General features: G+C 39.5%; 1 protein-coding gene across 3 annotated transcripts in view; it reads right to left on the bottom strand.

Moving 5' to 3' along the window:
* The window catches only part of RBMS3 (RNA binding motif single stranded interacting protein 3), a 1,489,550-nt gene that overhangs the window by 11,064 nt on the left and 1,453,578 nt on the right, over nucleotides 1-24,908 (bottom strand). For 2 of the 3 annotated variants that reach the window (XM_021069970.1, XM_021069972.1), the window contains exons 16-17: nucleotides 12,987-13,067; nucleotides 9,331-9,458 (exon numbers count right to left, since the gene is read on the bottom strand). In XM_021069970.1, the coding sequence (XP_020925629.1) occupies nucleotides 9,331-9,458; nucleotides 12,987-13,067 (209 nt within the window). Of the gene's footprint in view, nucleotides 1-9,326; nucleotides 9,459-12,986; nucleotides 13,068-24,908 lie in introns of those variants that run through there. The other variant, XM_021069971.1, reaches the window with a different exon arrangement.

The following is a 24,908-nucleotide window of genomic DNA, read 5'->3' as shown; positions in this document are numbered from 1 at the left end:
CATCTGTATATCTTCTTTGGAGAACAGTCTATTCAGGTCTTTTGCCCATTTTTCCATTGATTGATTGGTTTTTTTGCTGTTGAGTTGTATAAGTTCCTTATATATTCTAGAGATTAAGCCCTTGTCAGTTGCATCATTTGAAACTATTTTCTCCCATTCTGTAGGTTGTCTTTTTGTTTTCTTTTTGGTTTCCTTTGCTGTGCAAAAGCTTTTCAGTTTGATGAGGTCCCATGGGTTTATTTGTGCTCTCATTTCTATTGCTTTGGGAGACTGCCCTGAGAAAATATTCATGATGTTGATGTCAGAGAGTGTTTTGCCTATGTTTTCTTCTAGGAGTTTGATGGTATCCTGTCGTATATTTAAGTCTTTCAGCCATTTGGAGTTTATTTTTGTGCATGGTGTGAGGGTGTGTTCTAGTTTCATTGCTTTGCATGCAGCTGTCCAGGTTTCCCAACAATGCTTGCTGAATAGACTTTCTTTTTCCCATTTGATGTTCTTGCCTCCCTTGTCAAAGATTAATTGACCATAGGTGTCAGGGTTTCTTTCCGGGTTCTCTCTTCTGTTCCATTGGTCTGTCTGTCTGTTTTGGTACGAGTACCACACTGTTTTGATGACTGTGGCTTTGTAGTATTTCTTGAAGTCTGGGAGAGTTATGCCTCCTGCTTGGTTTTTGTTCTCAGGATTGCTTTGGCGATTCTGGGTCTTTTGTGGTTCCATATAAAAGTTTGGATTGTTTGTTCTAGTTCTGTGAAAAATGTCCTGGGTCATTTGATAGGGATTGCATTGAATCTGTAGATTGCTTTGGGTAGTATGGCCATTTGTACAATGTTGACTTTCCCAATCCAGGAACATGGAATATCTTTCCATTTCTTTACATCTTCTTTGATTTCTTTGATGAAAGTTTTATAGTTCTCGGCATATAGGTCCTTTACCTCCTTGGTCAGGTGTATTCCGAGGTATTTGATTTTGTGAGGTACAATTTTAAAAGGTATCGTATTTTTGTATTCCTTTTCTAATGTTTCATTGCTGGTATACAGAAATGCAACTGACTTCTGAATGTTAATCTTATATCCTGCCACTTTGCTGAATTTATTAATCAGTTCAAGGAGTTTTTGGGTTGAGTCCTTCGGGTTTTGTATGTATAGTATCATGTCATCTGCATACAGTGACAGTTTGATCTCTTCTCTTCCTATATGGATGCCTTTTATTTCTTTGGTTTGTCTAATTGCTGTGGCTAAGACTTCCAAAACTATGTTGAAGAGCAGTGGTGAGAGTGGGCATCCCTGTCTTGTTCCAGATTTGAGTGAGAAGGCTTTCAGTTTTTCCCCATTGAGTATTATATTTGCTGTGGGTTTATCATAAATGGCTTTGATTATATTCAGGAATGTTCCCTCTATACCCACTTTGGCGAGGGTCTTGATCATGAATGGATGTTGGACTTTGTCGAATGCTTTTTCTGCGTCTATTGAGATGATCATATGATTTTTGACTTTTTTTTTTGTTAATGTGGTGTATGATGCTGATTGATTTGCGTATGTTGAAACATCCTTGTGAACCTGGGATGAACCCAACCTGGTCATGGTGTGTGATCTTTTTGGTATGTTGTTGGATTCGGTTGGCTAAGATTTTGTTGAGAATTTTTGCATCTATATTCATCAATGATATTGGGCGATAGTTTTCTTTTTTGGTGGTATCTCTGTCTGGTTTTGGAATGAGGGTGATGGTGGCCTCATAGAATGTCTTTGGGAGTATTCCTTCTTCTTCCACCTTTTGAAAGAGTTTAAGGAGGATGGGCACCAATTCCTCTTTATATGTTTGATAGAATTCGCCTGTGAAGCCATCTGGTCCTGGACTTTTATTTGTAGGGAGTGATTTTATGACCTCCTCAATTTCATTTCTAGTGATCGGTCTGTTCAGTTGGTCTGTTTCTGCTTGATTCAGTTTTGGCAGGCTGTAAGATTCTAGAAAATTGTCCATTTCTTCCAGATTGTCAAACTTGTTGCCATACAGTTGTTCATAGTATTCTCTTATGGTTTTTTTGTATTTCTGCTGTATCCGTTGTGATTTCTCCTTTTTCATTGATAATTTTGGTTATTTGGGTTCTTTCTCTCCTCTTTTTAGTGAGTCTGGCCAGGGGTTTGTCAATTTTGTTCACCTTTTCAAAGAACCAGCTCTTGGTTTTATTAATTTTCTCTATTGTTTTTTGAGTCTCTATTTTATTGATTTCTTCTTTGATCTTTATAATTGCCTTTCTTCTGCTGACTTTAGGACTTTTTTGTTCTTCTTTTTCTAATTCGTTTAGGTGGAGGGTTTAGTTGTCAATTTGGGATCTTTCTTCTCTTTTGAGAAAGGCCTGGATTGCTATAAATTTCCCTCTGACACTGCTTTCGCAGCATCCCATAGATTTTGAGAGGTTGTGTCTTCATTATCATTTGTTTCAAGGTAGTTTTTAATTTCCTTCTTGATTTCCTCATTGACCCATTGGTTTTTTAGTAGCATGTTGTTGAGTCTCCATGTAGTAGGTTTTTTCTCTTTGCTTTTCCCATGGTTGATTTCTAATTTCATGGCATTGTGGTCAGAGAAGATACTTGAGATAATTTCTACACTCCTAAATTTATTGAGATTCGCTTTGTGTCCCAATATGTGGTCGATTCTTGAGAATGTTCCATGAGCATTTGAGAAGAATGTGTATTCTGATTTTTTTGGATGTAGTGTCCTGAAGATATCAATGAAGTCTAACTTTTCTATTGTTTCTTTAGGATCTCTGTTGCTTTATTGGTTTTCTGTCTAGAGGATCTGTCCATTGATGTGAGGGGGGTATTAGGTCTCCTACTATGATTGTATTCTCATCAATATCTCCCTTTATGTCTGTTAACATTTGTTGTATGTATCTGGGTGCTCCTATATTTGGGGCATATATGTTGATGATAGTAACATCCTCTCCTTGGATGGATCCCTTAATCATTAGTGTCCTTCTTTGTCTTTCTTTATGTCTTTTGTTTTAAAGTCTATTTTGTCTGATATGAGCATTGCGACTCCTGCTTTTCTGTCATGTCTATTGGCGTGAAATATTTTTCCCCACCCTTTCACTTTCAATCTATATGTATCTTTTGTCCTAAGGTGAGTTTCTTGTAGGCAGCATATTGAAGGTTTTTGCCTTTTTATCCACTCAGCCAGTCTGTGTCTTTTGATTGGGGCATTCAGTCCATTGACATTTAAGGTGATAACTGATAGATGATTATTTATTGCCATTTGAACCTTGTGTTCCAGTTGATTCTATGGTTCTCCATTCTTCCTTTCTTTCTTTCTTTCTTTTTTTTTTGGTTGGATGCTCTCCTGTTGTTATCTGCTTGAGTGTATTTTTTTTTTCATTTTTTGCAAATGCAATATTTGGTTTTGGCTTGTGGTTGCCCTGTTTTTTAAGTATGCTAACCCCTTCCCATAATTGTGTGTTTTAGCCTGATAGTCCTGTAAGTTCAAACACTTCATTACTATATTAAAATTAAGAAGAGAGACATACAAAGAAACAAAAAGGGTTATTTACCTCCTGACATCCCTTGCCCACATTTTATGGTTTTGATGACTCTTTTTTCTTTTTTTCTTTTTAATTTTATTTTGTTTGAAGCATGTTCATGATTAAATCATTATGCTGGCTTATTTGAGTGACTGCTCTCTGATTGCAGTTTCCTCAGTCCTAGTTCTTCCTCTTCTTCTTCTTTTTTTTTTTTTTTTTCTTTTCTTTTTTCTTCCCTTTCCTTCCTTTCTTTTTGGTTTAGAGAAGCCGTTTCAATATTTCCTTTAACCTGGGCTTTGTGTTGCTGTATTCTTTAAGTTTTTGTTTGTTGGGAAAAAGTTTTATTTCCCCTTCTATTTTAAATGATATTCTTGCTGGATAGAGTATTCTAGGTTGCATATTTTTTCCTTTGAGCACTTTAAATATCTCTTGCCATTCCCTCCTGGCCTGTAGTGTTTCTGTAGAGAAATCAGCTGATATTCTTATGGGGGTTCCCTTGTAGGTAACATTCTGTTTTTCTCTTGCTGCCTTTAGGATCCTCTCTTTATCGCTAACTCTTGCCATTTTTATTATGATGTGTCTTGGTGTGGGTCTGTTTGGGTTCAGTTTGTATGGGGCCCTCTGTGCTTCTTGTATCTTGAACCCAGTATCCTTTAGATTTGGGAAGTTTCCATCGATAATTTCTTCAAATATATTTCCCATCCCCTTATCTTTTTCTACTCCTTCTGGAATTCCTATTATGCGTAGATTGGCCTGCTTTATATTATCCCATAGGTCTCTTATATTGCTTTCCAGTTTTTTGATTCGGTTTTCTGTCTGTTGACCAGATTGAGTGATTTCCATTATTCTATCTTCCATATCACTGATTCGTTCTTCTGCATTATTCATTCTGGTTTTTACTGCCCTAGTTCAGTTTGCATCTCTGCAAATGAATGTTCTAGTTTTTCTTGGCTCCTCCTTATATTTTCTAGTTCCTTTCTGAGGGTATCTGCATTACTGTTCATATCTTCTCTTAATTCCTTCAGTATTTTCACTATTTCTCTTTTGAACTCCAGGTCTGTCTGACTGCAGAGATCTGTTTCATTGTTGACTGTTTTAGGTGAGTTCTCCTGTTGGTTTGACTGGGGGTGGTTTCTCAGCTTCTTCATCTTGCTTGTTGTTTCTTCTCCTGAGGGAGTTGTACTCTCCGTATCAGGTAGTGTTTGCCTTGTCACTGCCGCGGAATATTTCCTGAGGGCTGGCGTTGTTGGTCAGTCTTTTTTGAGGCAGTGTGGCTTTTCTGGAGTGTTGATGGGGCTAACAGTGTTTCTTTGAAGCAAAGGAGGACTTCCTGAGGGCAGACAGGACTGGGAGGTCCACACCACGATGGTAGCAGATTTCACTTGGTCATGCAGAGCTTGCTCTGGTGTTTTTAGGCTGTGGGGTTCTTACAGGGGGTTGGTGGTGTTGGGCAGCTGCTCCTCAGGAGTTCAGCACCCCCTGGGGGCTGGAGCAGCTATCTGGGTCACTGAGAACCTAAGAGGCTCTTCCCTAGGGCAGCCCAACTCAGAAGGACGTCCTGAGAATGTAGGTGGATCTTTTCACAGTCTGGCCGAGCTTGTTGCAGCTTTTCTGGGCTGCAGGGGCTCTTCCAGGGGGCTGATGGTGCTGAGCAGCTATTCCGTGGGAGTGGGGCACCCCCTGGGGGCTTGGGCGGGTAGCAGGGCCGTTGGAAACTGAAGAGGCTCCTCCCCGGGGCAACCCGACTCAGAAAAACTGTCCAAGAATTAGGCTGATCTATTCACAGCCTGGCTAAGCTTGTTCTAGCTTTTCTAGGCTGCAGGCCTTTTCTCGGGGGCTGGTGGTGTTTGGTGATGCTCTGCGGAAGTGTAGCCCCACCAAAGGGCAAGCAGGCCTGTGCAGGGACAGCCCCTGCGGTGGTAGGCTTCAGGCAATTGTTGAGGCCAGCCCTCCTGGATGGCAGGCAGCCCCAGGTCCTGAGAGCGTAGGGGTGGGGGGTGGGGGGAGGGGATGCACTGGGAAGCACAGTTTCCAGCTAGCTAGCGGGCCTGTAAGCTTGCTGTGGCCTGGGGGGTATTCTATGGGGACCCACCCCTTCTTTTCTCCCCTCCCCAGCAGGGCGCAGACCAGGCTCTTCTCCCAGGTTCCCTCTGATGCGGCTTTCCACTTCCCCGCCCCTGTAGTATTGCTCCCTTCCTCTGCAACAGCTTTGTTTTCTAGTCTCCCAGGCAGTCTCTGCCCCGTCAAATGGTTTCTAGACCTTCCAAGCAGTTTCCGTTCTGCCCCGCCCCCCTAGCCCGGGGACTAATCTCTGGAGCCGAGTTCTTGGTGCCCAGCCCCCACCCAGGCGCCCCGGCCCTTTCCCGGGGACTAACCTTCCGCGGCAAGGTCTCGGTGCCCAGCCCCCACCCAGGCGTCTCAATTTTTGGTGACTGTGCCCGTAGTTCAGATGGTCCGTTGGGTTCTTGATCGGCTTTTCCATACTCCAACTTACTGCTACACTCTTCTCTGCATCTGGAGATTCCTCTGGTTCGTTTGATCTTTCCCCCGGTAGGTGACTTTCCAGGGTGCGGGATCCCTTTCTCCTCCGCAGTTCCCTTTTGGGAGCGCCCGTCCCGCTCGGATTCACCTTCTCCACTCTCCTCTTTTCTCCCGTTCTGCCGAATAATGTCACGAACTTCTTGCCGTTATTGGAGTTTAGGTTCCTCTGCCAGTGATTGGTTGCTGTTCTGTGTGAGTCATTTATTCTGTAGATGTGCTTTTTTTGTTGTGTTTGTGGGAGAGGGCGAGCGTGTCCTCCTACTCCTCTGCCATCTTGTCCTCCTCCCCTATAGTGCTTTTTAAAAGAGCCCTGTTCACTTACTTCCTTGCAGTGTACATATCTTGTCCATAATCTAAATCCTTTGAGGGCAGGGGTCCTGTGTCCTAGCATAGAATCTGGCTTGATGCTTGCTACTACAAGTAGGACCGGGCTAGCTATGGAGGTGGATGGGGAGACTCTCCCTGGAATCTACCAGAGGCAGAGATGCTCTCTCTCATCAGGCAGAGTACCCCATCCCCACCACATCATACAGTGGCCATGAAAGGCAGGGACAAGAAGAGGCATCTCATTATGGGCTGACAAGTGGGGGGGGGGCAGCTAAAGCTGATTTAATCAGGCAGGGAGGAAAAGGAGGTTCTGGACTCTTGCAAGAAGAGTACTTCCATGCCCAGCCTCCACTGACAAGAGTCACTGAGTGTAAGTCAAATCCCTTCATTCCTTCTCTTCAAGCCCTCCAAGGGTTTTGTAGCTCCCCCAGAGTAAAACAGAATACTCAGTCTACACAAAGCTGCATACCCAAGAACAAAAGACCAAAGGCTTTATGAGAGCTGGCCAGTTTGACTTAACCTCCTACATCTCTCCTCCTAGCTCACCACACTCCAGCCTCAGGTTACCCTCTCCAGACTTTTCTTCTACCTAGAATGCTTTTTCTCTAAACTCTCCAAGACTAGCTTGTAATCATCCTTCAGATCCAGGTTGATAGGAGAGGTCTTCTCTGATACAAATCTTCTGTATATATTCAGCCACTTTGTGTTACAGAATATTTTTATTTTAATTATTATTATTATTTTTTGCCGCACCCATGGCAGATGAAAGTTCCTGCCTGGGCCAGGGATTGAATCTGAGCTGCAGCTGCAACCTATGGCATAGCTGCGGCAATACTGGATCCTTTAACCCACTGTATTAGGTTGGGGATTGAACCCACACTTTTGCAATGAACTGAGGTGCTTCAGTCAGGTTCTTAACCCACTGTGCCACAGTGGGACTCCACAGAATTTTGGGTTTTTTTTAGGGCTTTACCTATGGCATGGTCAAGTTCCCAGGCTAGGGGTCAAATCAGAGCTACAGCTGCCGGCCTATGCCACAGCCACAGCAATGCGGGATTCAAGCAGTATCTGCAACCTACACCACAGCTCATGGCAACACCAGATCCCCAACCCACTGAGCAAGGCCAGTGATTGGACCTGCATCCTCATGGATACTAACTGGATTTGTTTCCACTGGACCACAACAGGAACTCCCACAGAATATTTTTAAATAGTCTACTTTGTGATTATTTTTCTATTTGATTGCTTGCTAATTGATCCATTGGTTTTGTGTCTATTCCTAGTAGGAAGTAAAATCCAAAAGACTGAGGGAGGCATCTGCCTCTCTCAATGGTCTTTCTTTAGCATCTGGAATACTGCCTGTCACATAGTAAGCACTCAATCTGTAATGTGATTGGGTGAATAAAAACACTGTTTTCATTTATCTAGACAGATATTTTTAAACTGCTAGCAAGGAAAGTTTAGAATAACTCATTTCCCATTATGTTTCGGAAGAGCCAAATCCAGTTTCACTACTCACCAAGCCCTGAAAAATGCTTCTGGCCACAAAAATACCTCTCATCTCCCACCAGTGTCTCTCATTGTGTTTCCACATAGATAATCCATGCTTCCTTCTCACATATAACTCACTGGGCTGACTGGAAAAAATGCCAGTATGCTTGGAACAGAATGACAAAGACTACCATATTGTCTGATGTAATTCAGGCTTTTAGGTAAATTCAAAAAATAAAAATGCTTTATTCACTATGAGACTTCTAGAAAGTTATTATATAATACTTAATATTAGTAGTAGTACTAGAGCAGTGACAATAATAATAATAATTCATATTTATAACAAGTCATATTCTAGCACATTTAATTTGGAGGATTGACTTTAGCAGCTAAATCACAAACAGAAAACTCCATTACCACAATTAATCTTCAAATGAGAAACAAATCAATATATATGTATTGAGATGAAAGAAAATGATGATCAAGAAATGGAGTAGCACTCTGCAAACCAGAAGACTCTTTTGGAAATTCACTAGGGCTTTGGTTATTATCTATGTTGTAGAATAGTTAGCATGAGAATTCATCTGTACGTAGACTGAACTTTTGTTAACTGCATTGGTTTCAATCAAAACCTCTCAAATTTTAGTCTACTCAACACAGTGCCAACCGTTATTTTGCTTTCTAAGTGACTGAAGGATTCTCAATAGTAATTCTGATGCCCTGAGTTTTGCTTTTCTACTTAATTTCTGAATAAGACTCTACTCCATGTTGTTTTATTTTATAATAGACTTTTCATAAACTATTTTACTGAATGTGTTCAAAGAAACCTTGAGAGGTGAATGTTACTATCTTCATTTAAGAATGGAGACATTGAGACCAAAATGCAGGCTCACTAGTGTAAAGTGGGAATATTAGAGTTTTTCCAAAAATACGTATGGTAGAAATTTATGGTAAAAATGGATACAATGCCCCTCCCTATTTCTAAACCTTTTGGTAATGAATTCCCATGTTAATTCTGAGCTTGACCAGGTGCCTTTCTTGGTCTATGGGGCAGTAGCAAGTGAGTCACAAACAGAAATGAAAAAAGGCTAGTCATTTGGGCATCCTCTCATTGTTCTCTGAATTCTGAGACTTCCATGGGAATAAGCCTGCTAGAGGGTCAGCAACTCATGGCTCAATAGTGTCCATTGCTCAATCGTTAGACAACTACCACCCAGAAGCAGAACTTTGAAGATGACCAGCAGCAGTGCCCAAATGCTCCAGCAGGTCCAGTCATGCCTAGAAGAACCATTCACTTGTGGCAAGCCCAAATTCCAGCCAATAGAATCATGAGCTAAGCAAATGTTTGTCACTAAATTTGGGATGGTCTGTAAGGCAGCAAAAGCTAACAGATGCAACATGAGTGATGTCCAGATGGCTGATCTGGAGGGAGAGCATTCAGGGCAACCCGGACTTACTTAGACTGTTGGTAAGAATATGCAGATGCATGCTCGTTGGATGTGTCCACTGCTATCTGCTGCTGCTGCCCACTTGTGTCCTGGGATGAAGGTGCCACTGTCTGGGGAGAGGTATCAGCAACAACACCCTATGGAGGCAATAAGAACACAAAAGCCTATTGGCTTTAGCAAAAGGCTTCTTGTGGATAGACTGTAGGGAAAACCCCTCTTCTGTTTGGCTTTAGTAGAGTTTCACTCAGGTACATAAGCCACAATAAATAACCATATAAAACCACAGAGTACATTTGGAAAGGGGCCAGAGGAATTTACCTCACTGTGTCACCAAGAAGCTTTCATGAGATGTCCCTGGAGTAGTCAAAGGGTCAGAAAATTCTTTTGCCCATGGGTAGAACTTTAAACCATTGTTGCAGATAGGCACACTAAATAATGATTCCTTAATCAAAAAATTCATGCAGGATTCCTAAAAAAATGTGCATATTTGAACATTTTCTGGGGATAAAGCACTGACTGTACTCTATCTCTCTGATCTGGCAAAACGGTGGTCTCTGATCTTAATAAAAATCTACATTCAAGTTTGGAATTCTTTGAAAAGGACACTGTAAAGTAGGTTTTCCCTTCAGCAATTTGATTTGTTTTATATATTTATTTTCATTTTCCTTTATGTGAACTGCAATTCATTTTGAGGTTTCAGAAAAAGAAGAAAAATGCATACTTAATTTTTTTAACCCCTCTGAGCCTCAGTTTATTCTTTATCTTATGTAGCGGTGTGTTAAAATGGAAGTATCGTTGACAGAGAATAAAGTCCAACAATCTTTTTTTTTTTTTTTTTTTTTTTGTCTTTTTAGGGCTGTACCATGGCATATGGAGGTTCCCAGGCTAGGGGTCGAATTGGAGCTCTAACTGCTGGCCTACACCACAGCCATACCAACTCAGGATCCAGGCCAAGGCTGTGACCTACACCACAGCTCACAGAAACACCTTAACCCACTGAGTGAGGCCAGGGATTGAACCCGCATCCTCATGGATACTAGGCAGATTCATTTCCACTGCACCAAATCTGACAATCTTAAATATACTTCCCAACTACTCCAGATGTAAACACCTCCTGTGTCACCACCACATGAATTGAGATACAGATTTTTATCCCCTTCGAAAGTTTCCTTGGTGAGTCTAAAGTTTCTTCATCTGCCAAATGGGGAAACAATAGCTCCATGGAGTGTTATAAGGAGAAAGTGTGTAAGCATCCTTACTCCTCCCTTTACCCTTTCAATCTCTTTTGTTGCTCACGGATGCCAACAGGAATGGCTTTCTGGAGCTGATCATCATTAGGAATGCATGTCTGATTCTGAGAGAGGTTTGGTAATTAGTAGGCCTGAGGGAGAGCATCTATCCAAATACATTCTCCTGGTCTTACTTATAGCCTTGGGTACCTGCAGGAATATAGGGTTTCAAATATTCCTGGTCAACTCTCTGGACCTAGCAAAAGCCCCCTGAAATTGTTCCTCACAATTTGAAAATTCTCCCTTTATCATTCAACATTTTTTCTCCTAATATGCTATTGGGCATTGCGCATTTTTCTGAATCTCCCACAACATTACTTGTGTGGTTACCAGTTAATTTTCAATGAGTGTTTTTACATAGAAAATGAATCATTGCTTTTATTTATAAGCACAAATTCAAGGCAATATATCAGGATATACTTATATAATTCTTAGCAATATGCTTCTTTTTAAACCCCAAATTGAACTATAACTAGACAGTGTCCAAGAAGCAGCACTGTCAAATGTGTCTCCTTATTTTAGTCATCAAAATGCTCAAATTCTGTAGACAAGTACACACATTTGGTGTAAAGAGACATGTGGATACGTGGCAGAGACTTACACTTAAAAAATGACTACAGCATCCAGAATTATAATTTTCTCATGGCCTAGATCATTTTTGATAGCTAAAGAACATACCGTTTTGTTTTATTTATTTATTTATTTCCTGTAGGAACATATATTTTAAATCACATATTCTTGAAATTCTGAAAAGCCAATTAAAAACTCTTTATGCTGACACATTCTTTGGGGCCCAAAGGTCTGGAACACATGCAAAATTTAAAAATTGGACTTTCTTGGCTTCCTAAACTACATGATAATGTCCTCTTAAGTGTCTGTGTTTCCCAGACCTTGGTACTAGCAAACATTTGCCTCACGCATGGAAAACAAGCAAAATAACATTTCAAAAGATCCAATTTGGTCTGTGAAGTTCTCTCGGAATCTCTGTGGCTGCAGAATTTGGAAAAGTCATGGTGGTCCTCCATGTTGAGTAGCACCAACGTGAGTTAGCTGGCCAATTCATGGAGTAGCCACAGCATGAACTCCACAGGAGTCCCCACTGATGAAGAAATTCTCTGTGACCATAATGGCAAATGTGCATCAGGAGAAGGGGAAGGGAACAAGAAGCAATAATGGCTAGAACCAGAAGGATGTATACACTTTAGACATTTTGCCACCATCCATGGAGCTCTATGCCCCTTCATTTCCTATGTATCAAGCTGGCTGTGTCCAATAAAATACTGTGTAGAGGAAATAAATTCAGCCCAGTGGAAAAAGAGGAGGAAGGGACAAAGCTTCCATTAAGGACAATATAACTTTATCATTCATGGTGTCCATAGCAATAAGAGTGGTACCAGTTTTTCTTTCTTGACTGTGGGATGCTTTCGTCCTATCAAGGTTCATTTGCAAGAGCAGTGGTTCTTCATCTTTGGTATACTTTAGCATCACCTGGCATCTTTAAAAAATCCTAGTGTCCAGTCCACACCCTAGACTACATCAGATTCCCTGGCATCACTATTTTTTAATGCTCTTGAAATAAGTTCAATGTGAAGAGTTTGAGAATGAGTGCTCTCATTCCCTCTCAATTTTTTTTTTTTTGTTTTTTTTTTGCCATTTCTTGGGCCGCTCCCGCGGCATATGGAGGTTCCCAGGCTAGGGGTCGAATCGGAGCTGTAGCTGCTCTGGCCTACGTCAGAGCCACAGCAACGCGGGATCCGAGCTGCGTCTGCAACCTACACCACAGCTCAGGGCAACGCCGGATCTTTAACCCACTGAGCAAGGGCAGGGACCGAACCTGCAACCTCATGGTTCCTAGTCGGATTCATTAACCACTGCACCACGACGGGAACTCCCCCTCTCAATTTTTAATGTGCACCTCGACCTTGAGGATCTTGTTAAAATGCACATCCTGATTCAGTAGGTCTGGGTGGGCTCTGAAAGTTTTTTTTTCTAACAAAATCTCAGGTGATGCCGCTAATTCTAGTCTAGGGCCCACTCTTTGAGTAAGAAGGCATTAGAGAACTAGTCTGTTCAAATAGCTGCAAAAGTTTCCCTTCCTATTTCTGAGTATTTGTGGTTAACATTGATCTCTGATCTTTTCTCTGAACATGAAAATGACACTCCTCTCAGACCTTCATAGCAAATTAGCTTATTTCATATGCAAAGTAAAACCCAGGCATGTTCAAGTCAAGTACATTCTTTCATACAGTGAGCTTGCAAATTCAAATTTTAGAGCAACATTAATCACAAGTCAGGATTTTGGGGGTGATGATGGACCACAGTATGTGTGGCTGAGTATCTGCCCTAACCTTGTTCTGTAAGAAGAGACAGACTTACTTCAATGGAAACAGCTGTCGGAGGCACAGGTGTGTACTGGGGAATGTAGGTCCCTTGCATAGGAGCAGCAGCAGTCATATACTAGAGGGAATCAAAGAAAAATGCAGGTGAACTTGGGTGTGCAACCAGCGAGAAAAGTTATTTCAACCAAGGCTGTTTAAGATGTGTGCCCCCACCTCCAACCGCCAGTGCATGATTGAACTTAAGCTCTATCTTGACCCAAAATAACACAGTTGCTATCAGCATAGGAATGACTCAGTACCAACAGCAGCCCACCTCCCCAACATTAGCACAAAGTAATTTACCCCTCCCCTCACTTTTCCTTTTGAATATTCTACATCGGATCACAAACATTTCACTTCCACATCTAAAACATAAATGCTGCGAAGCCAGGGGTGACTTCTGGTTTTTCTATTTTATTGCTAGCACCTAGCACATAGTAGGCTCTCAACACGTTATTTGTTGAATGAATGAATCATCATATTGCTAATAATTTCTTTTCCTTTTAAAAGTTTTACTGAAGTGTAGTTGACTTACAATGTTGCATTAATTTCTGATGTACAGCAAAGTTATTTATAAATATACACACATATGTATTCTTTTTCATAGTCTTTCCCCAAAATAATAATTTCTAAGTAAAGTAAAATAGAGGAATAATATAAAAATTATTTGGCAATATTCAAAATTGGTAAATGTTATCATTTTGTCTTTTGACCACTTTTTTATATATAAAGGAAATAGAATGTTCTGATAATGTTGAAGTCACTTTTGTTTCCTTCCCCCATCCCATGCTCATGCCACTGTCAGTATTCCCTTTTCAACTCCTTTAACTCTTCACATTTTTTCATTCAGGTGAACAATAAAACAAATCAGTTTTTACTACACTGTGATGTTCAGTAAAATATGTGTTAGGGATAGCCCTTTTTTTTACAATGAAGAATGGAAGCCCCAGAAAAATCATATGCTTACCTACCTAAGCAAAAAGTATGATTTGTATTCCTACTTCTAATATATATATGCCCTGAAAATTCAAAGTTCTACTCTGAGAATGGAATTTTCTACAAAATCAATGATATTTCTAGGTTTCTAAACTTGACTATCACAAAATTCCAGAACTAGAATCATCTGATGAAAACAAGGTTTATCAACTCACAAAGGTTTAGAGGAGCTGTGCCTACAGCATGTGGAAATTCCAAGGCCATGGACTGAACCTATGCCACTGCAGTGATAATGCCAGATCCTTAACTTTTTAGGCCGCCAGGGAACTCCCTAGAGGAACAAGTTCTGTGGAAAACCACAAGCCTATGATTCTTTATTCTTCTAAATTCCCTGAGTACACATATTAAGCTCATGCATAAATATGCAAAACCTAAATTACAGTGTTTTGTACTGATGGTACTTTCAGTATGCCAGAGGCATGATAATCTGAATCAAGGGAAATATCTGAATGGAGATTAGCCCATCAGCTGTTGTTGTTGTTGTTTAACATTCATGGAGACATGGAGCAATAAAGCAACTCTCCATCCTAAACCAAGCACTGTCCTACTATATCCCTTTGCTAAAAATAGAGACAGCCTTAATGAAACAACGCTAAGTCAAAGAAACCAGACTGCTGCCTGTGATCCATATGCTGCTGCTGATAACAACGGCCTGGAATTCCTATTTGTACAAAAACAACCTTGTTACATGGACCAACAGCAATTGTTTGAAAGGCTTAGGTATATATCACCAATTTAGCTTCATAGTTGAAAATAATCAGTGATTTTTGTGTCCCATGCTCTGTGCATTCATTACTCTGCTATTAAAATTGTCCAGACTCTCACCTCCATAAAGGCACAGGCCAAGTTTTACGTCGCTGTATCATCCAACACACCACACCACAACGAACCACTGGTATTTAGTAAGTAACTGTTCAGTGACTGAATAAAAGTACATAAGAAAAAAGCCACTTCCGATTACGAATCCTGCATGCCTCTTAGTCATTGATAATTTTGAGTTCTCTATGGATATTAATTTTCCCACCCCCATAATGTGTTTGTATAACCTTTAAACAAGTACTGTAGCCCACTCTGCTCATCATTATCCTTGTGTCATTAATGGGATGATAATTATTCAGGTATCTGGCTGCTATCAATTTTACAAATAAGTACAGAATTCTGGAGTCACATTTCAGCAAATATGATTTCCCATCTAGAACACTACGGCAGGTGTCTGCTTTGCCAACAAAACTGCTCTAGAAAGTATGATGGAGATAGCATTTCTTTGGCCATTTCAGACAGGTGGTTCATTTATGTTGTATAGGTTTTAAATATTCGGAGTTCCAGCTGTGGCTCAGCAGGTTAAGAACCCGAAATAGCGTCCACGAGGATGTGGGTTTGATCCCTGGCATAGCTCAGTGGGTTAAGGATCTGGTGTTGCTGCAAGCTGCAGTGTAGATCATAGATGCAGCTGGCATCCTGTGTTGCTGTGGCTGTGGTGTAGGCTGGCAACCCCTAGCTTGGGAACTTCCATATGCTGCAGGGACGGCCCTGAAAAGAAAAAAAAAATCCTTCAGTTTAGTATTCCTTGCAATGTGTTGTTTTAGAAGGTTAGATTAACTGAGAAAAAAAAGCTTTCTGTGTTCCAATGCATTTAAGCAACGCTAAATAATGTATACTCTTATTTAACATTGAGATAGAATAAAAAAACACTCTGAGAAATCATGTTTTACAGAAGTCTGTTTAAAGGGGATTAAGCTGTTATTTCTAAAACCTTTTCTTTTTTGGTAGCACCTACTAATTTTGTTTAAAACTTATAAAGAGTGTACTTCAAGAAAAGATTTCTCTAATTATTCCATTAGATTTCTCTAATTATTCAGCAAAAATTCTAGTAGATCTATAGTAAGTAGGAATTTATTTTTACCAACAGAGCGGATGCCCTTGTGGTTATGTTCTATTCTTTGGTCACAGTTTTCCAAGATGCATGGTATATCAGTAAAGAATACTCCCTGGCTAATTTGGATACTTTCTCTTCCAGAGTTAAGTAATTTCTAACTGCAATTGGGCCTCATAAGTAAGTGCGTTTCCTTTGCTTAAGAAGACAATGTCACTGGCGCCATCTGCAGGACACCATGTGACCCATCCCTCCTCCACTGTTGGCACTGCTGAAGAGACTTTTCTGTGAACTAGATTTAGGGACCTGGGCTGGAGCCATACACAGCAATGTTAATTACTTCACAAGGGAATCCACCTCAGTCTTAGACCTCCCTTGCTAGAGTTCCCAGATAGTGCAGTTAGTGAAAAGCATGTTATGTGATTCTTAGCTAGCTTCTTGGAGTGACTCTGAGTAACACAAAACCTCATTTGTGTTCTGTTCAGTAAAACTGAATCAGTAAATCTTCACGCCTTCTGTGGAATTCAGCGAAGTTGTGAAAGTAGCCCAAACTGAACTGCTTGTGGCATAAAGGCATCCTCATCTTCTCTTCAGAACAAGGATGGGAGTTCAGCAAGAATGGTTCACCCATTTTACAGACTGAAAAGCTGAGATATATTGGGAAAAAACTCCAATTCTTCCAGCCCACATTTCCATTCTACTTTATTACTTTTGAAATTAAGTAAATAAGGTCCTAAGACCTTCCTTATGATCATTACCCTGTAAAAGAGATAATTTTTTTAAAATAATGGACTTTTAATAACTGACATTCCATTTAAGAAATATACAATAATAACATCTTGATTAACATTTTATTGTCATTTCATTTCTGTAGATGTTTTATTTTCACATTATACTCAGAAGACCTTATTTTCTACTAGAAGGGGTAACACTTATGGTTAACTTATTTTACAATTTAATTGTATGCTGTTCTTCTGAAGAGGACTAATAGAGATTTTACAGTATAAATGACATCAGCTCAGTTCAATGTGTTGTGTATGTGTATATTTTAATTAAAAAAAAAATCCCCTCTGGTTGCTCTTTTTTTTCGAGAGGGTCATAAAAAATCTAATAGAGCTTGAAAATGTTTGAAAATTAGAGATATAGGCTTATTTTAATAGTTCATTTTTCTTTATTGCTATGTAGTATTCGATCCTATGAATACATCTCAATTTACTTATTACTGCTGATGGCCACTGGGGTCATTTGTTCTGAACATTTCTGTATATATTTTTGGGTTGACACAAGCTCTCATTTCTTTTTCTTTTTCTTTTTTTTTTCTTTTTTTTTTTTTGCTTTTTAGGGCTGCATTCGAGGCATGTGGAGGTTCCCAGGCTTGGGGTCTAATTGGAGCTACAGCTGCCGGCCATAGCCACAGCCACAGCAATGCCAGATCTGAGCTGCATCTGCAACCTACACCATAGCTCACAGCAACGCCAGATCCTTAATCCAATGAGTCATGCCAGGGATCAAACCTGCAACCTCATGGTTCCTAGTCGGTTTTGTTTCTGCTGAGCCATGATGGGAACTCCCACAAGTGCTCATTTCTGTTGGTACATAATCTAGAGTGGAAATACTGGGTCTTAGAGCATTAGTAGGTATCGTATATAAGAATTCTTGTTACTCCACATCGTCATCAACTCTTAAGGTTGTTAATCTTTTTTATTTTAAATACTCTGGTAGATTTAAAAATCTTACTGTAACACCCCACCGAGATATAACCCAAACTCTGTAACAAGATGGACAAAGTCCGTTATAATCTCCTTTGCTTCACTGTACAGCCTCATCTCTAATCACTACCCACCTTGAATTTTAAGTTGTAGTCATACTAACAATTTGTGGATCCTTGAGTGTTCTTTGATTGGTTGGTTTTATTCTGGTTTTCTTCTGGCCTGTGAACTTATTCTTCTCTTGTGTCTTCTTTTTGCATAGATAACTCCTTCCCATCCACTGAGTCTGAGCCTAGATAATGCTTTCTTAATTTTCCCAACAAGGGATAGACTTAAACAAATCAATGCTATGGACTGCCATACCCTGTAAACTATTATCTCTGGATAAACTTTTACAATAAAACTTTTTCTGTAGTGGACATATATTATCTAAGATAAAGCCTCAAGAAGTGACAGCCTTGTAAAACTAGCACGTGCTTACAGGAAATGGCTACAGCTACGTGTAAGATCAACTTTTAGCTTTAAGTAATTGCTGGCAAATGACTGAACTTTCTCTGCAAGCATACAGTTTGGCTTCCTTAAGAGCAAAGATAAACTACAGTCAGACTTAGTAATGCAGGCGGCACAAAATTGTTTAGATCTTAGTGCCTCAGACATTGCTTTCATTTTATCCAGCTGATAAATGATGAAAACCTAAAGAAAGACCTGTAATGTAAAAAAATCTGCCCTTTGCTGTGAAAAAATTCTCATGGATTACTTATTAAAACGATAATAAGAATAGGTATCTACCTTTTAAGGTAATTTACTTATATTTCTCAAAAGCTAGACTCTCCCATGATTCTTACCTGAGTACAGATTATTTTGCATTTTTTAGGATACGAGGGCTGATGGGAATCACAGTACAATGCGATGATAAAATGGGTAAATCCATATAATATTTCCCTGTTGGTGGCAGCTCAAAGTTTTGACATTAATGAATATATTTTCGTTTTTAGTAAAGAGCTTAATGATTTTTACATATTCTGAAAGCACTGGATTTTCACATGTAAGTATGTAGGAGACCGGAATAGCCATTTTCAAACCCACAGAATAAATTCCAGACTCCATCACTTGTTCCAACAAGTCTAGACACTGCATCACCAAGAGTGTTCCATGAAGATAGAAAAAAAAAAATGGTGAAGCTGGAAAGGGGTTGTATTTTTGCCTATTTAATTTAGAACAAACTGTTTCTGTTACTGTGGATTCATTGATTATTTCTAAGGTAACAAAAAGTGAAAACTCTAAAGTTTTCTTTCTGGATTAGCTTCCTCTTCCCCTACCAAAGTGAAACAAATAAAAAAATGTTTTCTATATTTCTTGTGAGCAAATGTTGCCTTTTAATTATATGTAGAGCAAAGGAGTGTCAAGAAAACCCCCACATTTAAGTTTTTAGAATTTCTTAAAGTAATCGATCAAGCCTTGTTCATTTGAAATTATTGTTATACTTACATAGGTTTTAAATTGGTTTGTCTAGTCCTTGCTATAAAATTCAAAAATCTGCTTAACATATTTCAGCAAGAGGAGCTGTCTAGGTCCTATCAAAACCAGAAAGTTGCTGAGAAGGATACAGGAATGTTGTCAGAGTGCATCTCAGGAAGAAAGTTGAGCAGAGGAAGTAGAAATTGTGCTATAGATTATGCTAAGAATATGCAGTGTACTTTACAGTCAAATCATCTAATACAAAGTCTCTTTCAACAAAGGATATTAAGGATGCAAGAAACAACCTGAGCTATGATTCAACAATATCAGGTGAGTGGCTCAGGGGAGGCATTGGCTAAGTTGTAATAGCTGGAGTATAATTCTAAGAACGCCTTCTAAGTCTCCAAGTCATCCAGTAGATGACAGACCAGCCATAAGAGAGATTCCCCTTGAAAGGAAAGAATGCCGCCACTTGGGCACTGAGGCTGGATGCCTGCTTGGACGGCTACTGCTCAATTCTTCCGACATTCTTCTCCTTCTGCCAATGAAATGTTGGAGAGTGAAGTGGATCCCCACCCAGAAAAGTAAGAGTGTATGCTTTTATAATGTTTCATGTTAGCATTAATTGAGAGCATGCTTAAGGTACTAATATAGAAATAACAAAGTAGACAGCTATGAGTGATGAAACAATTATCCCTGATGTGAATACAAACAGCTGCATAGACTTCACCTAGGAGTAAAAGCACTTGAAGAGGAAAGAAGCCCAGTTAGTGGGCTTGATAGAAACGGGGACCTTGGATTCTTAGGAGCATGTAGCCTATGCTATTCTACATAATTCCCCAGAGTAGTGCTAAACATAACCCACAGAGGTGTGCACTGAACTATTAAACAAAATTACAGGTGGTCTTCACTGTATTCTGGGCTGAAGGCCATTTGTTGCTGCCACGTAGCAAAGAAAAGGAGAAGGAAGACTCTTGGAGTTGTTCTTAGGTTGGAAACTTGTAAAACCTCACCCATTTCACAACAGTGAGAAGCAGTCATTCCCACATGACCAGTCTATGGACAAGGCCTTCAACTGTATGGGAAAATACAATTTTCATAAGTGTACTGGAAAACAACAAAGCCCATTATGTTTGAGCCTGTGCACAGGTCACTGTGGTTGCACAAAAGAGAAAAGATAATACTATGGAAATGTATTGGGTTTAGAAACTACTTCTTAAAATGTGAACTTGAAACAGCTCTATATAGACACCATGAATTCCCCTCTCCTCAGTATTTTGCGATAGGACACAGAGACTCTTAATTCCTTACAATTAATAAGCTATAATAATATGGCAAAGTGGTGCCTCTGTAAAGTGGTGACCTCTTCAAATGAGGGAGGCTGTTGTGGTCAAATCAACATTTGCTTAAGTAAGTCTCTAAATGTGAAAGCTTCAAGAAGAAATCACTTTAATGAATGACGTGACTGACCTATTATCTGGATAGTTCTTTCAGAAACTTATGTGAACACACAGGCCAACAACTAATGTCTTAGCTCTCAAGGCTAGCTTCTTCTTTTCTCAAGGAGACCACGTTTGCTTCTTTAGTTTGGAAATGAAAGAATGGAGGGACTTTGTCAAAAAGATTGACACATCTTCAGCGTACCTCAAAGCTTTGTTGTTTTCTACTTAAGTCTGTGACTAAAGCATTAAATTGGCTTCGGTGAAGAGGCTTCATACAAACCGAAAGGGAACTCATCCAGGCTGACACACACACATACAGTAAATTCCATTTACACACAAAACATTTCCTCTCAACCACCTTGGGCCGACACCCCATGAATTCTAACCATCCCAGTGAACTAGATTTGCAGTGAAAGTCAAGAAGAGGAAATGCTGTGTGTGCCCCTAAGATGTCCTTTAAAACAAAGTACCTTCTCTATAAGATTAAAAAAACACACATGCAATTTTTGTGTGTTTGGTTTTTGAGTCAAACTTTCAGATGAGGAACTTGACCTACTCAACTAGTTAGAATATTCACACTAGAGATGGATCTGGAGTTCCCGTCGTGGCGCAGTGGTTAACGAATCCGACTAGGAACCATGAGGTTGCAGGTTCAGTCCCTGCCCTTGCTCAATGGGTTAACGATCCGGCGTTGCCCTGAGCTGTGGTGTAGGTTGCAGACGCGGCTCAGATCCCGCATTGCTGTGGCTCTGGCGTAGGCCGGTGACTACAGCTCCGATTCGACCCCTAGCCTGGGAACCTCCATATGCCACGGGAGCGGCCCAAGAAATAGCAACAACAACAACAACAACAACAAAAAAAAAAAAAAAAAAAAAAAAAAGAAAGAGATGGATCTAAGATGGGGCAACATTCTAAATAGGGAACACCAAATTGAAATTGCAAAAGTTGAGCATAAAGTTATTTGATAAAATATTTCTAGGAACTATACATATTTAGGGGAAAAACCAAATTTAAACAGTACTGCTCTATCCATGTGAGCATGTATAACTTTGACAATACAAAAGCATAGTGGAAGAGTTTCTGCCAAGCTGAAGATACCATCATTCTTGCTTCCAAGGATGTGAAGTGTTCAAATTAAAAAGTCAAGGGCGAAGAGATAGAAGAACTACAAGGAAAGAGACCTTCTGGTACCAAAGACCAGATTCTACTTTTTGTCACACAGACTAAAAAATTATTCGTTTGATAACAATTGTCGAACAATGGATAGACAACATCATTTTGGGATAACATCAGTCCACTCCCATTGAAATCCTAGCATCATCTTGACCTACACCATCTCACTTATGTTGAGCTTTATCCAAATCCACCTGCTCACAGTTAAGGACACTCTTTTTCTAACTCCCTTCCTGTGCCTTTTGTATTTCCATTGTGTTCTAACCTCTTTATTTCTACTTAAAACACACAACCAAAAACTTTCTCTCAAGCTGATTCCAAATTCCTATATAAAGTCTTGTTTTGATCCTTGATTTGGAAGAGATAACTCTCCCTTACGACCTTAAACAGCTCTTTATCTGTACCCCCGTGATAGCTCTTAGCAGTCAAGCCATGGATGCTCCTAGAGGGGCCATGCCTGGTTCTCACAGCTGAAACCTAATATGCATTTGTTGAATAAATGAACAAACGCATGATTAAAAACATGAATTAGTAATTATGCACCCTGGATAGAAAACTCAAGTTGTATAGCTCAGAGGAGTTATATCGTTGTTCAGAGACCAGCACAGAATCCTAATACTTTGGTTTTTGTTTGTTTGTTTTTTTGACTGCACCCACAGAGTGTGGAAGTAACCAGACCAGGGGTCAAATTTGAGCCACAGCAGTGACAATGCCAGGTCCTTAACCACTAGGCCACCAGGGAACTCCCCAATGCTTTCTTTGTTTTTGTCTTGATGCCTTTGATGCTTAATTTTATGTTACATAGACTGGGCTAAATGATTCCCAGCTTTGGAACAAAAACGAGTCTCAAAAAAATGGAAATTTCGTTTTGGAGGAAGTTTGTTGATACACATTGCAAAGGAATTTCTCAATTTGAACACTGGTGTAAGACTACACAAACTATTTTTTTTTTCAAAATAATCATTACCTATTTAACAACAGGGATTAAGAAGTAATTTCCCATTTAAGACTTTCAAGTCAACATGAAAGACAGTAAAAATCTCTGTAGAATAATAACATAGCCCATAAAACTAGGAAAATACGTTTACTTTGAGTTGTTATGCATGATGGTTAAGAAAGATCTTGAAGTTAGTGTTCTGTAAATGGAGTCAAACATTCATACCTTAAAGGTTTATTTGAGAAATATTAATCAAATAGTGCATATAAGGCTTTTAGCATGCTGGGTGCATACTGACAACCGTATAGAAAGGAACTGTCATTAATATTTTTATTTTTATTGCTATGGTTATGATGACAAGATGAAAATTTCATTATCTTAGTAGTTTTCCAGGATCAGAAATCAGCACAGGCAGGAAAAGTTCATTTATTTCTCTCAGAAATTACATTAATAAGACATTGGGGTTGACAGATTCCCCTTAAGGTATGGGTGACAGACAATTAGCCTTAGTAAAGAGAGAGTTATAAATGGCTGGAACTTGTATTTCTGAGAAAAAAGGAGAGGGAGGAGCCTGGAGGAGCTAGAGGAAAATGGAGGAGAGAGATGCCCAGGAGGGGTGTGAGTCTGAGCCGGGGCGGGGGGTGGGGGGGAAGAGCTGGAGGAATCCCTTGGTGGGGGTGGGTAAGGCACCAAAGGGCATTTGCTTAAATTTCCATTAGGTGTCTATTATTGAACATGCCTTGAGTCTTCCTGATGTTATTCTGAGTAGGATTTTTGTGGGAAAACTGGAAAGAAGGTGAATTTCAGATCTAAATTAAGACAATGGGGAGTAGAGAGAGCAGACAGGTGACTTTGATGGTCTCAAAAACTTCAATATATAATGCAGAAAGCTGTGGACCTCTAAAGTGTACAGGATGGAGGTTCTAGACAGTCTTATTTGGTTTCAAAGTATTTTGGGATCCAGTGCCATCTGGGTTACATTTTTAAACAAAGAAAGTAGACTTGGACACAGCTGACTCAAAAAGACTGAGAAGTTACCCCAAATCTTAATATTTTCCACCTAATAGAAAAATAAGAAATAAAGGGTTTGATCATTGACAGAAGCATCTAAGAAGTAGTGCCAAAAATAAATAAAACTAATGGTTATAAAAAATATAAACAAGAAGACCAGAAATGCACTCTTTAGGTGGCGGATTGAAAGAAATAAGGCATCCAAAGTCAAACAGAAAGAAAAATTATTATAGGTGACACACTACTCTTAATGTTATCTCCTGATTTCCACCATCTGTCCTTGATTTCTGTATCATAGAGGACTTTAGTTTCTGTTTAGGGCCTGGGAACACAAGTTCACAAACTCACAGTCTTCCGTGAACACTGTTTTCCTAGAATGTTAACTACATATTTTTTCCAGAGTTTAGGTCCTGTTGTTCTTTCTTGTGACCAAGGAACTATGTTTTCCATATATCATTCAAAAAATTAATGAAATCCAACTGTGTTTAAGATGCTCTGGGTCTTATCATGGCAAATATAAATCAATCTCCTCCTTAATGAATTTCGTGCACTCTTAAACAAAACAAAAATGTATGAATTTTAATTTCTTAACAAATATCCTTAATTCTTACCTAAAGGATATTTATAAAACAAGAAAAGAAACTGAAAAAGAAGAATCAATGACTAAACCATAACTCAAGATAAAAAGTAAAAATCAAAGTTTATAATAAGGGTAGATTCTAGAGAGGGGAGTAGGAAGAATGCTAGGAGGGCAGGTGCAGTGACCAGTTTTTGCAGCCACTCAACATCCATTGCCTCCTCCCAATGGTAACCTGTATTCCCTGTGGGAATTCTTATGTCCTTCTTTCTTAACCGTATAATTAGAATGTAATTGATCCCTTGTCCAGAAATGGATGAAAACAATCATCACAGAATCAATGAAATTAGAGAAGCTGTTTTTGGAAATTCTGGGGAGGAAAACATTCTTTCGGGTGAAGAAACTTCTAGAAACTACCTTTTTTCTTTCCTTGGCATAGTGTGAGCATGTAAGGACATTGCCCTACCTTGACAGTGGTGGGGGGAAGCTGGGTTTGTCAGAGATAAGGCTGTGAAGATGACACACAGTCAGCAGAAAGAAAACAAGTCTTTAGAGACATCACTGGAGCCAGCTCTGTCTATGACTTCTCAGGTATATAAGACAATATATTTATTTTTAAATGAAACCATTTTGAGCTAAGTGTTTAATTATTCCCTGTGGTTGAGGAGGTCATATGAATTTGAAAAGGGAAATCAGATAGATGAGAAAATGAGTTTAAAAAATACACATCATCAGCTCTGATAG

The sequence above is a fragment of the Sus scrofa genome, chromosome 13 (assembly GCF_000003025.6).
Source record: "Sus scrofa isolate TJ Tabasco breed Duroc chromosome 13, Sscrofa11.1, whole genome shotgun sequence".
NCBI classification, from domain to species: domain Eukaryota; kingdom Metazoa; phylum Chordata; class Mammalia; order Artiodactyla; family Suidae; genus Sus; species Sus scrofa.
This window is presented reverse-complemented; position numbering and strand designations above follow the sequence as displayed.